A 14,997-nucleotide genomic window follows, 5' to 3' on the forward strand; every position below is an offset into this window, starting at 1 on the left:
AGGACGTGTCTGTATTGTCTATATGCACGGCGAGGAGGAAAGTTTGAGAGACCAACGACTATCCAAAGATCAGAGCTGGAGAATTACAGAAATTAGTTGAGTCTTGAAAGCCTAAAAAAACAACAAAAAAACAAAACAAAAACAAAACAAAATACATATCACCACATGTTGTTTGGGAGGGTTTCAAGAAACATCCTCCTTGCTCATCCAAAAACAAACTCCAGCATATCCAGTTGTCAGACACGACTGGACCGGCTTCTAAGGTCAGATAAAAACAAACAAAAAGCAAACCCATCAGATGGGTTTGGTGCAAACAGGGATAAAAAGTACCCCATGCCCACTAATGTTGTGGGCCTATTTTTGCTGGAGGTCCTGGACATCTTGTTCAGATACATGGTATCATGGATTCTATCAAATACATTCAGATAAAAAAAAATCGAAACCTGGCTGCCTCTGCTAGAAATCCAATAATGGGCCGTGATTGGATCTTCCATCAGGACAATGTTCCAAAACAAACATTAAAATCAACATAAAATTGGGTCACTGAGCACAAAATTAAGGTTCTGCCATGACCATCCCAGTTCCCTGACCTGAACCCTATAAAAATGAGTGGGGTGAAGTGAGGAAGAGAAGAGGGGGACCTGAGAATTTGAAGGATCTAGAGAGATTCTGGAGGAATGGTCTTTGATCTCTTGTCATGTGTTTTCCAAACTCATCAGGCACTGTAGGAGATGTCTCAGAGCTGTTATCTTTGCAAAAGGAGGTTTCAAAAAGCATTGAATAAAAGGGTGCCATTAATTGTGGCCAATGTTTTTGGAGAAAAGTGTTTATTTCCATAAATTCAATTTCAATGAAAGGTTAGATTTTTGTGAATTTGAATAAAAATTCAATAAAAGATCAAAAGGATTAACAATGCAGATTTATTTTTACAGGCTTCTTTGTTCATATTTACCAAGGGTACCAACAATTCCGACCACGACTGTATAGAGTAAGAAATATTTAATGTTTTTATCAAATCCTGTATTTCACTGTATACAACATTTTTGCTCTCACAAATTCAAATGTAAGTCTAAAACTACAACTTCAAAGACCACACTGACCATAAAACAGAATGGTGAAGGCATTACATTGACAAAATATTATTTTCTAATAGGCTACTGAAGGAATAAATCTAAAAAATATATTGTAAATCTGTCAGTAAGCAACAGTACCTCAAATATAACATGTAATATTGTAATATAAGTAGAGGTAATTAATATCATTATCAAATTAAAAATAGTAAAGCATCTTTATGTTCAATTACAATCATTATGCATCAGTGTAGAATTACATTGATTAAACCACTGACACATTCCTATTTCCTTATTTGTGTGTAATTTCATTAGGTGAAAGTAGCAAAACAAAAAAACAAAAAACAAAAATCAAAACAAACAAAAAACCAAAACAAAACAAAACAAAAACAAAACAAACAAAACAAAACAAAAAACAAAACAAAACAAAACAAAACAAAACAAAACAAAACAAAACAAAACAAAACAAAACAAAACAAAACAAAACAAAAAACAAAATCCTGCCTGAAAGTTTCAGGAGAGGAGGACGTTGACCTTCCAGGAGCAGGACTGGGCACCCCATGACTTAAAATAAGCCCCTGTGAGCAATAGCCCAACAGCCTTGTTTACACTGACAGCATTTAAATGCCTGGAAGTTGCAGAGCCACTCAACTTTGTTATTTCACCAACAGCCGCTGTCACTTATGTCATCAGAAATTGCCAATTCTCATTGAAAAAGAACAATACCAGGTCACTTTGTGGCTGCAAAATGCTGTCAGTTTGGGAAAAAAAAATCAGCTCTGTACTTCTTGCAGGCTTGGTTTGTCAAGAGATAAATAAGAAGAAAATACATTAAATTTTGGATTCAACACTCAGAACTCAAAAAAATAAATAATAAAAAAAAATTAATCCACTTCAGAAACAGAAGTTCAGTGTCTCTCTTAAAAGTAACATCTGACATTCATTATACATTTAAATCCATTTCTGAATTTGTGACCTCTTGGGCTTTGCATTCATTTTCATTTCTTCTTTCTTCACTCTAATTCAAACGCACAGCAGGAAGATTTCATCTGAGTGATCAAAGCTCAGTTCACTCGTCTGAACCTTGTACAATTTCTGTTATGTCTTCAGACTCTTACTTGGTCCCAAAGAGCCCTCGCTGACACGGGACATTGGATGTTTTCAAGAAATGTATTCAGCATCCTCGCTTGATTTTGTATGTACAATTTTACAACTGTAATACAGAGCTTGGAAAGCGGTTGCTGTCATGATATCAATCGTTATGTTTACTAACAATCACTCTTGATTTTAAATGCACACTTTTCTTTTTGAACTAAATCTAAAGAGACGTTTTATCCAGTGCATTTTACAGAACACAGACACAAGTGTCACTTACAAAACTGTACTAGAGATCTAGGCTACTAATTTTCAGTGACATCTTGGACACATCCGTGTGAACAGTCGACATGGCAACCATGTCATATTCATTCTCTCGTGCTGACACAATTTTGCAGAGTCGGAAAGCCCGGAGGTCACGCTGGAAGTTACGGTTCAGGAACCCGTAGAACACCGGGTTTATGCAGACTGAGCACATTGCTGTTAAGTGACACAGCGAGAACAGGAGATTGTGGGTACAGTTCATTGCCACTTCATGGTTCCAGTCGATGACGGCATTGAAGACGTTCAGCGGGAGCCAGCAAACCGCAAATGCCACCACGATGGAAAAGAGCATGATGTTTATCCGTTTAGTCTCACTGCTTCGGTATTTGTTTTCACGCATTCTGTCCATCATGTTATTACGCCGCTGCAGACGAGTGTAGATCTGAGTGGAAGAGAAGAGGGGGACAAACAATCATTTATTCATTTCTCATATAAGGGTGCTTCTGCAATTATGAACAATTTTGGCTCTCTGAACAGTTAGTAAATTATTTACATAATTTATCCAATGTTCAACAGCAAATCACAGGAGAATTTCTTCAACTTTTTCTGAAAGTAATGACAATTTCCACCAGTGTCATTTCCACCACAAATCAAACAATGTACTGTGTTAAATACCAAGGCTGACTTACTTTTTGACTGAATGTCTGGATCTTGGTAAAGGGTAAAACATTACTATATACATAAAAGGCACTTGACAAGTCACAAAAATAATGGTTTAAAGCTTCCAAGGGGGTTTTAAAGTGCCCCTATTATACTTTTTCTGATATTACATTTCATGTAGCTGTTTGTGAATTTAAGAGGTCTGCAAAAATACAAAGATCAAAGTGCACGATAAATGGAGTTATTGTCTCCCAAAACAGAAAGTGCACATCCGATTCACATGAAATGTGATTTTTACAAATCTGTTTTGAGCTACATTTATATGTGGTTTGAAACCCTATTCAAATTGCATTTCTGGAAATCAGTTTCAGTCTGACCGCTGTAATCGGATTTTGCGTGGTATATGTCACTTCCTCACGGCATGTAAAACGTAAACATGTCCGACGTTATTATAGGAAACATGTCGAAAGTCACTGCAGAAACAAGATTGTGTTGTTTCAAGGGGCTGGTCGAGCAGAAAATTACAATATAATGGAGACATGCTGAATTTTGAGACCAGCGGAGATGACAGCACAGAATAAAGCTGCACCTACATTTCTGGTGCTGCCTCAGAAGATGTAGTAGTCCAGCTTGACACGTTGTCATGTTGTAAATTAGACAACATCTGTTTGCAAACCCCTCCACGTTGCTTATGTTTTTGGTGTACGCAATGTCATTGCCATAGAAACCAATGCAGATATTCCAGAAAACTAAAGAGCGCCACGGGACACACAAATCGGATTGTTGTGATACTGTCACGGGGTCGTTGCAGGCCAACAGATGAAGATGAAGAATCAGGTTCCAACAGGAGTTTTAATAACAATAATCCAAAAGGTAAACGGAAGGTAGCAACACACAATCGTAAACAAGACCAGACAGAGAATGAACGTGAGGGTACAACTTAAATAGGAACTCAAACTAGATAATAAATTGAACACAGCTGAACTAAACAAACTCATAATGACGGTGATTATGGTAACAAATGAGTGGCGAAAAAAAAAACAACAAAAAAAAACAAACAAAACAAAGGAACACATGAGAATGAATGAAAACAAACTAAAAGTCCATGATAACGCAATGCGTGGCCTCGTGCCGTAACAGAAGAAACAAAAGTAGGGATGGAGGGGGTTTTGGAGGTGGACGAGGAGATGGCAAAGGGATGGTGAGGGGCAGAAGTGTGGGGATGATGGCAGGATGAGGCGAAGGGATGGTGTTGGGAGGATTAAGACAATCCCCTGGCGGCAACGACAATCCCCTGGTAGAGAATGTCTGCTGGCATAGACCCAAAGCTTGCCAGTGCCGACAGCCCACGCCGGAGTAGAGGGAGGGAGGAGCCAAGATGGTATGGATGCTGACGACAACTGGGGGATGACCGACAGAGACGAGGCTGAAGGATCCACAGGCGCTGACGGAGAGCCGATGGAATCGACATCAAGGTGATGCCGTGGCGATGAATGTCGAAGGTGGAGCCAGAGTACCCGAGGTACCCGGGCTGAGGTGAAGCCGGTGTGATGGAGGACAGAGGCAACGCATAGGGGAAGGAGCAACCCGTTGCAGCTGTAGGGGTGGAGGGACGGTGTGCAGCGGACGGCCCGCAAGTCTGTGGTGGAAGTGGTGTGACGACTGACCAAGGGGGAGCCGGCAGGACGAGGGAACCCGGTGGAGCTGCAAGACCGAGGGTCCCCGGTGGAGCCGAAGGTGGGAGGAGACAAGACGAAGCCGACAGGTCGAGATGGAGCGAAGAGGTCGAAAGGTGGGAGGTGAAGCCACAGGATCCTCTAGCACAGGCGGTGCATGTGGTGCACGACCTGCAGCTCGACATCACAGGGACTCCTCGGAGATGCCGCAGGGCAGCGGCGGGGCTGGAGGACTGGCTGAGCTTCGCGGTGCCACACAACATGACAAAAATGGTAAGAATAGTACAGTTCATGCAGGTTAATGAGAAGAGGAGATCATGGTCCATAACGTCAGTAGTGCTGTATGAATACAGCGATGATGAATGTACCGGGTGGGATAGGGATCATTGAAGTTTATCAGCCAGTCCTCACTGTCCATATTTACTTCTGCCTCGTCAGCTAATGTCATGAGCTCTTACCCCTGGTCAGACTCATGTTGGAGCTGCACTTCCGGGGCGAGGGTCGGCTATGTCCTCTTTCTCTCGGGCTCTGGCTGACACGATGTGGCGTGGCAGGTGGTAGCTCTCCATCTGTGGGGGGCTCACACAAGTACTCCGTGGTCGATGGAGGTGATTCGGGCTCTGGGTCTGGCTGTGTTCTTGACCGGGATGCGGCGCTTTCCACGGGGTGATGGTGATTCACCCTGATCCAGAACAGTGGCTTCAGGGTCTCATTGTCATAAGGGCAGGTGATGGCGAAATAGAAAAAGGAAAAGGAAAAAAGGAGCAAACTTTGCTGTGTAATCCATGTTTGGTCTGGTCAACTTTCACGGGGTGGTTGCAGGCAAACAGACGAAGATGAAGAATCAGGTTCCAATACAAGTTTTAATAACTATAATCCAAAAGGTAAACAGAAGGTAGCAACACACATAATCGTAAACGTGATCAGACAGAGAAAGAATGTGAGGGTACAACTTAAATAGGAACTCAAACAAGATGATAAATTGAACACAGCTGAACCAAACAAACTCATAATGACGGTGATCATGGCAACAAAGGAGTGGCGGGAAAATCAAACAGAACACATGCAAATGAATGAAAACAAACTAAAAGTCCATGATAACTAAGTCAAACTGAACATAACTCTGACATAATTTAATAATTTAGATCAGATTCCAATCGGATACACAAATAATCAGATTTAGACTGACAGTGTGAATCTAGTGATGCAAACTTCTCAACTTTTTATGAAATTTCAAATTGAAAATATGCAATCATGATCCATGTAATTCATAAATGAATCTGACGAGACAAGAAATGTTTGCATTTTTAACTTATTAGGCATAAGATTGAATGTGTGTGCATTTTAAAATAAAATATTATTTGCAAATAGTTCAAATAGATTATTTCATAGACCTAGAACTTCTTTTACCACTCTTATTTATTTATTCCTTTAAATCCCTTTTAATCCCTTAATTAATTCCTTTATTAGTAGTAGTATTATTATAGCCTTATTGAACAGCTTCAGACTCTGTGAGAATAGAGGTGATGCTGCAATGTATATTATGGGAAAATGAAAGTGTTTTTTGATCTTGGATGCATGTAAATCTATTGTATTAGGAACTTTTTAAATAGCATAATAGGGGCACTTTAATGTGATCTTGAAAGGTTGTACACATCCACATTTAGTATATATTTTAATTAGATGTGCAATCTAAAATCAACACCCTCCACCAACAACCACAGTACACAACCCTATGACATGCATGCCAGAGCTTATAAACTATAGCTGACCTGAGGGCAAACCATCATTAAGAACACAGTGGGGGGAAAAGCTGCTCTGACATTTCAGATGATGATATCTGTGTGTGTGTTTTTAGGCTCTATGTCTTTTATATTATTGAGTCAACACAAACTGACGGACAGAATACAAACAGGACCCTCTTTAAGGGCTGCAAACACAACGTTGCAAGCTAAATAATGGTGTTACAACATCATTGTGTTGTCACAGAATGTTAATGTGCCCCAGGAAGCACACTGAACATGTCAAAAACAAATCAAAGCAAATGCTTGGAGATTTCTCTTATTGCACTCTAACAACAAACAAAAGACAGGTAAAATGAAATGGAAGAATTGTCATGGTTTTTAAAACCTTTTCTACAAACTGTTAACCAGGGGCCTGCAGGGGCCAAAGGGATAGTTGAGTAGTTGTCTAAAGAGGGTCAGAAATCTCTCAGATTTCATTTAAAATGTCTTTATTTATGTTTCAAAGATGAACCAAAGTCTTACAGGTATGGAACGACAGGAGAGTAATGACAAAGGGCAACTTTACAACATTTTAGTGTAGATTCTTTTTGGCCTCTATAATGAATGTTTAAACCCCCACATGATAATTCAATCTAAATCTGTTAAAAATCTTTTTGTTTACTGAAAAAGAACTAATAAAATAGAACATAAATAGATTAAAAACTTAAACCTAAAAAAGTAGAAATAGAAAAAATTAGAAATGTTCCCTTGGAAACTAACTGAAATAACTAAGTTTAAGTTTAAGTAAACTAAAACAAAACTAAATTATAAAAGCAAACTGACTAAAACCTAAATTAAAAATAAAATGAGAACTGAAACTATAAACAAAAACTGATTCAAAATAATAAATAAATAATGGCATTTAAATAATACTAATATAACACTGTTACTGTATATGTTGTTACAGGTTCTTCAAATGTCCCAGTAAACACACAAGTAGCCACTTACAAACAGAAATTGTATTTAAAGGGTTAGTTCACCCAAAAATGAAAATTCTGTCATTAATTACTTGACCTCATGTTGTTCCACACCCGTAAGACCTTTGTTCGTCTTCGGAACACAAATTAAGATATTTTTCAGAAAATCTGATGCCTCAGTGAGGCCTGCATTGCCAGCAAGACAATTAACACTTTCAATGCCCAAAAAGCTACTAAAGACATATTTAAAACAGTCCATGTGACTACAGTGGTTCAACCTTAATGTTATGAAGTGATGGGAATACTTTTTGTGTGCCAAATAAAACAAAATAATGACTTTATTCAACAATATCTAGTTATGGGCAATTTCAAAACACTGCTTTATGAAACTTCGAAGCTTTACGAAAATTTCAATGGTTCACCACTGGGGGGCATGACTTTGGCAGTTTGATACACGCTCTGAACTCTGAATTCGAAACAAAAGATTCGTAAAGCTTCGAAGCTTCATGAAGCAGTGTTTTGAAATCACATGAACTGTTTTAAATACGTCTTTAGTAGCTTTCTGGGCATTGAAAGTGTTAATTGTCTTGCTGGAAATGCAGGCCTCAGTGAGCCATCGGATTTTATGAAAAATATCTTAATTTGTGTTCTGAAGATAAACAAAAGTAGAACACTGATAAAATATTATAAATATACCACAAAATGTTAGTCTTTATGTTTGGTTCCAAAAGGCAATTACTGAAAGTTATTGAATAATTTGTGCAGTGGCATTAATGTTTAGCTGTGTGATTTTGTTTATAGCTATGGGATGGAGCCATTCTCAAAAGCCTTGCCTTTCTTTCTTTCCTAATGATGTAAAAGCATTCTGTCCACTTAGAACAGAACATCTGTACAAGCTCCGCCCACCATGTGCACACATGCATATGCATTAGCGAGACAAGATAAATGAATTAATCATTAGTTCATTAGATGCCAACAGATCAGAGTCTTCCAAACACAACTGACTCCAGACTTTTCCCTCCTTCTTATTTCTAGCTCTACTTTCCTCTGTTTTTGTTCTCTCTCTTTATTTGATGAATGGCAGCACTGGCACAGAGTCCTGTGACCTGAAATAACTGCATGACACAAAACCCAGAGGCAGAGAGAGAGGATGAATACACAGACTGAGATGCAAGTGTTTATCTGTAACTTATTATTTACTTCAGCTCACATTTGAAAGCCAGCATTAGCCAGACTGGAATAGTGAATTTGTATAGTATGGTTTGTAATTTGTTGGTTTGTATCCATATCCAAATAATTTTCCATGGAAAACTGGCTTTGTTTAACGGGCTGATTAAATGTGATTCTAGGTCAATTTTACTGACAGCTGAACATAAAAAAGTCCCTCAGTCATTAGGACTCATAAAGTCGTTGGCTCATACAGAGAGAGGCTGATCTGATGCAATTCGACAGTTGCTGCCCTGACCGGACAGCCAGAATCTTTGTTGGCATCACATTCTGAAGTATTGGACCGTGGGATGGTTGGAAGACAGTAGCACCTAAGGATCCAAATGAATATAAATGCTTTAGTCATTCTCTGTGGTAGTGGTAGACCAAAATATTGGCCAGGGTGATTAATTGGCTGGTATGTGGCCATTTTGAGATTACAAAAGACTGCAGTGAATAGTGCACTTTTTCTGTTTTTTAATTATTGTAGTGAATTTGAAGTAAATATTATGTAAAATAAGTGTTATTTTAACACTTATTGTGTTAGTTGCACTTCTTATTTTTATCATTAAACTGTAATATTTGTAGTTGTTTCTTCAACTTGCAGCATGGTCTTGAAAATCGTTTACAAACCCTTCATCATTTATATTTGATACTTTGGTTTTATTGTTTTACCCTGTTTGCAATTTTAAAATATGAAAATCCATTATAAAGATATGATTTACTTTAAAATAATTATGAACCATTTCAGTGTTTATTTTGTGGAAATTATTTCTATCAATTTAAAATACACATATATACATATATACAGTTGCAAGAAAAAGTATGTGAACCACTTGCAGAATCTGTGAAAATGTTAATAATTTTAACAAAATAAGGAGATAATACAAAATGCATGTTATTTTTTATTTAGTACTGTCCTGAGTGAGATATTTTACATAAAAGATGTTTACATATAATCCACAAGACAAAAAAAAAAAAGCTGAATTCTCCAGGTCCTGCAGATCTCCAGGTCCTGCAGATTCTTCAGTTTTCCAGCATTTTTTTTTTTTTTTTTTGCATATTTGAACCCTTTACAGCAGTGACTGAATGATTTTGAGATCCGTCTTTTCACACTGAGGACAACTGAGAGACTCAAACACAACTATTAAAAAAGGTTCAAACATTCACTGATGCTCTAGAAAAAAAAACATGATGCATTAATAGATGGGGGGTGAAAACATTTGGAATTTGAAGATCAAGGTAAATTGTATTTAATTTGTCTTCCGGGAAACATGCAAGTATCTTCTGTCAAAGGGCAGTACTAAATGAAAAAAAAATGATATTCAAGCGAAAAATTTGGACCTCTTCATCCTGTTCAAAAGTTTTCACCCCCCAACTCTTAATGCATCGTGTTTCCTTCTGAAGCATCAGTGAATGTTTGAACCTTTTTTTAACTGAGTCCCTCAGTTGTCCTCAGTGTGAAAAGATGGATCTCAAAATCATACAGTCACTGTTGTAAAGGGTTCAGATATGCAAAAGATGGTGGAAAACTGAAGAATCTGCAGGACCTGCAGGACCATGAACAACCATCACAAAAAAAAAAAAAAAAAAAAAAAACAGTCGTAGATCATCCAGGTAACCACACACAGTATTAAGAATCAATGGTTCACAAACTTTTGAACTGGGTCATTTTAATAAATTCAGCTATTTTTTTGTCTTATGGATTATATGTAAACATCTTTTATGTAAAATATCTTACTCAGGACAGTACTAAATAAAAAACAACATGCATTTTGTATGATCTCTCTTATTTTGTTAAAATTTTGCACATTTTCAAAGATCCAAGTGGTTCACATACTTTTTCTTGCAACTAAATGAAATATAATTTTTAGAAAAAAAAATCCGTCCAAAGTTTGTGCCATCATCTGTATAATTATTTACCAAGGAGATGAAAGTAATTGAGATTAAATATGAGAGAGACAATGTGTTTAGAACACACACACACACACAAAATAAAAAAAATCAAGGTAAATATCACACATAATATTGTTTTTGTGCATCATTTCCAATTAATCTTTAGCAAATTATCCAAAAAGTTTGAAAATATTAATTTAAATGAGACCTTTGAATGAGACAAATAAGATAACAACAACAACAAAAAATCTAAAAATGTTCAAAATGTGATTTCCATCATTATTTCCACCACAGTATGCTATCAAACACACTACATCATTTGAGATGTAGTGGGAATTTTCATGGTTTTCTTTTTTTAAAAATGACAAAAATTCATGAATGTCCACTGTTGGACATAAGTTGTAACTAGACAAATTAAATAAAATAGCAAGAGTGTGAAAAGTTCTTTTTTTCTGTGACACAGTTTGGTCCAAACCACAAAAAAAGCACGTTTTTTAACGGCAGAGATGAGGAAGAGGGAGAAAGAGAGAGAGCAAGTGGGTGTAAGTGCTGTTCCATTTTTGAACTAACCGCCCGTGGTTAATTGGGTGTAAAAGTGACAAGCATCCTTGACAAAATTCGGTCATTTCACTTGAACACCAACAAACGCTCAACAGCACTTGACAATCTGAACAGCAAACACTCATCACAGTGATGGCAGAATGCTCATTCTGTCACCCCACACACGCATTTTAATTTTTACAACTCTATTAGCATAATAATCTCCATATTAAACCCATTACTGGGAAGCTGGAGCTTGTCACATGAATCTTTCTTTTCATTTATGCCATTCTTTCACATATCATAAAATTTCAAATCCTTTGTATTGTCGCATTTCTCCCGGTTTCTTTATTATTATTATTATTACTTCTATTTTTGTACCCTTGTCAGGGGTGCGATTATGACTCATTCTTGTGATCTTGGAGGTCTTTGAATTTTCAAATGATCAGTTTTTGCACAGGCACTTTCTTCTCATCTTCTATCTCACTCTCATTTATTCTGCCATTCTCTGACCAATCCCACTGTCTCTCCCTTCTCTTTCAAAACCTGCAGTACTGGGTTTGTGTTGGCAATGAGCTGATGTGGCAGGTCATGTTGGCTGCTGGTCATGTTCAGTCAGAACATACTCTCTGTTTCACTGAGCTATATGACCAAAGCAACTAGATTCTAGGACAAAAATACCTCAGCAATAATCTTTCGACAGTACAGCAGACCAGAAGAGACATGCCTTTTTGATTGTTTGTGTGTGTTTGTTTGATTGCATTTCTAAGACTGCTATTCTATTGAAATAGTTTTGTGTCTGCACTTGTCTCTAGTCTTAAAAAGTCAATATGAATTGTCATCTTAGTTCTGTAATGAGCAGTGTTGGGGAAAGTGAGTTTTAAAAGTAATGCATTGCAATATTGTAACTAATCGTGTTAGTTACTTTTTATGGAAAGTAACGAATTACGTTACGTTTTTTTTAGAAAATGACCGATTGTTTTGCTTGACAAGGACCTTATTGCTTGGCTGGGATCGTGTAGAGCCCTTTTGAAGCTGCACTGAAACTGCAATTTGGACCTTCAACCCGTTGCTCCCAGTTGAAGCCCACTATATGGAGAAAAATCCTGGAATGTTTTCCTCAAAAATCTTACATTTCTTTTTGACTGAAAAAAGAAAGACATGAACATCTTGGATGACATGGGGATGAATAAATTATCAGGAAACTAATTCTTTAATACCAAAAAAAGTTATATTTTTGGCAAATGTAAAGGCCCATTTCACACCAACAGTGGAATGACACATGAGAAGAAATTTCAACACTCTTCAGCAATAAAAAGAAAAAAGAAAAAAAGGTGATATTTATCTAAAGTCATTTTTGCTTTTCAGCAAAGACATTGGTTAATAAAGTGAGATTATAAAGTATATTTGTATTATTTAATTATTTAGCTATTTAATTATTGCAGGTTTGCATAATATTCTATATTTTAGTTAGCATTTCAGTTTTTATTCATTTTGAGGAATACTGAATCTGTTATTGTGCAAGTGAGATGAGTAAATGCATGCTCACAATTTCAACATGGGGACAGGAGAGCTGTCAGACAATAAATGGGAAAACAAAGTAACTTGCATTACTTATTTGAAAAAGTATATCAGATATTTTGTCGAAAATTTAAAAGTAATGCATTACTTGTTACTTGAAAAAAGTAATCTGATTACGTAACTTGTGTTACTTGTAATCTGTTACTCCCACAACTGGTAATGAGCAGTATTTCAGAGTAAAAAAAAAAGTAAGAAAAAGTGTTGATTTTATCTATTTGGGATTTGACTGGATGATGAAAAGAGGGTGTTTATAGAATACACTGAATGTGAATTTGCTTAAAGGTGTCATGAATTGAGAAATCAACTTTTCCTTGAGCTTTTGATATATAAGAGGTCATCGTACTATAAGAATATCCTGTACGTTTCAGAACTAAGTTAGTGCAATAAAAGCTTTTATTTATACCAGGCCCATCAAACGACCTGATCCTGGATTGTGCCTATCATAGATAGGTGAAACCCCGCCTCCATAGAAGAAATCAATGCCGAACTTCATCATTTCAACATTAGCCCCGCCCACTGGCGTGTTAGTGAAATGAGGAGGAGAGAATAGTGATACAGGACAAGAATAACATTACCTTTCAAAGGATCCTTATTCTAGGAATATGGTTATTTATTTTTAACAATGTGAATGTCTCAGTTGAGCTTTATTTATTTGCGATTTCACTGTGGATTCTTTGGTAAATCAATCGCATTTCGACGCAGGATTTGCGATATGGACTCAACAGTAATGCAACAACATGTAAGTAACTGTTAATTCTAATGCCTGATCTGATATGTAATGATTCATGTACAGTCAGATGTTCTTTGTCTATGTGTCAGAGTAGCTAGTAGGATGAAAATAATCTGTTATTTAAACAGTGATTAAATTAAATAAAGAAACGATCAAAGAACGCTCCCTTTACAATCACTAGAGCTGTCAATCAAACAGCGTGAGTTTATCAGTGACTGTTCTGGACATGCGCTAAAACTCCCGTTTTATCCAATGAATCTCTTAGTTACAATGCGTTTGTATTGTGACGATGAAAGCATTAGTTAGTGTGCAGAAATTGAGTTGCAATGACAAGATCACTGCTTTCATGTGCTCAACAACATGTCTTTGATCGGCTACAATGTTCTATTGCCATAGCTATAAATGTAATGCAACACTTTTCACGATTAGTTAACCTTGAAAGCTGTAATAGTAAAAATGTGCTAAAAGTTTTCGAGAGAGTAATACTTAACTATTTCAAATGGAAAGATGTTAGCCAATCACAGCAGTGGGCGTTTACACTGAAGTCTCACAGCAGACACGCCCCTTAAAGGTCCCGTTTTTCATGGTTTTTTGAAGCTTTGATTGTGTTTATAGTGTGCAATATAACATGTGTTCATGTTTCGCGTGTAAAAAAAAAACAGTATTTTTCACATAATTGACTTATCTGTATACCGCTGTTTCCACTGTCATAAAAACGGGCTGATGACTTCCTTGTTCTATGAAGTCCCTCCTTCAGAAATACGTAACGAGTTCTGATTGTGCCAGCGGTTCCTGTGTTGTGATTCGACAGCTCTGAGCGCACCGTGCCCGGAAAAGTCACGCCTCTTACCATAACGTGGAGATGCACGCGCTCAGTGTTATTGTAAACATGTCTTTAATTTACCCTATCAATTTGAGCCGGAATCAGACCCGGTGATTGGACTGCGGGATGAAAATAACAGCGTTTCGACGACATGGCGACAAACACACTCTACAAACGCAACTCTTGTGTATTCCTGTGGGCGGAGGTTAGTCAAAAAACTGTTTTAGTGACGTCATTAAAGAAGGAAGTAGAGGGATGTAGTCCAAACTGGCCGTTCGATGTAGGCGACTTCTGTTAAATAAAATATCTCGCTTGGCATTGAACTTTGAGCTTTAAAATTTTACAGATTTTATTTATACTCTAACAACAACATTACACACTAACTAAAGTTTGAAACATGGGATCACGAAGAACGGGACCTTTAAAACAGAGCATTCAAACAAGAGGGCTAAAATCTGGGTCAGAAAAATGCCTTTTATTTCTAAATTATGATGATTTTTGATGTAAAAAGCATACTAACATTATAAGTGCACCCAAGGAAACATTATAAAACAATTAAACAACGCAGTTCATGACCCTTTTAAATAATGGTTAATATTTTGCCAAAAAATGTTGCCTAATAATACTATATAATACATATTTGAGTAAGGCGGTGCCTCACAAAGGAATCATCATTTGGGGTTCCTGTGCATCAAAAAGGTTTGAAAACCCCTGGCCTAAGCTACCACACATGAAAGAAAATTCAAAATACATCT

At 37.0% G+C, this 14,997-nt stretch overlaps 1 protein-coding gene across 3 annotated transcripts in view; it reads right to left on the reverse strand.

Moving 5' to 3' along the window:
• Positions 1–482: 482 nt before the first annotated feature.
• Positions 483–14,997, reverse strand: part of npy1r (neuropeptide Y receptor Y1) — a 33,366-nt gene continuing 18,851 nt past the window's right edge. For all 3 annotated transcript variants that reach the window (XM_048197605.1, XM_048197606.1, XM_048197607.1), the window contains one exon: positions 483–2,871. In XM_048197605.1, the coding sequence (XP_048053562.1) occupies positions 2,455–2,871 (417 nt within the window). In that variant the 3' untranslated portion in view covers positions 483–2,454. The remainder of the gene's footprint in view (positions 2,872–14,997) is intronic.

This window comes from Megalobrama amblycephala, linkage group LG7, assembly GCF_018812025.1.
Source record: "Megalobrama amblycephala isolate DHTTF-2021 linkage group LG7, ASM1881202v1, whole genome shotgun sequence".
NCBI classification, from domain to species: Eukaryota; Metazoa; Chordata; class Actinopteri; order Cypriniformes; family Xenocyprididae; genus Megalobrama; species Megalobrama amblycephala.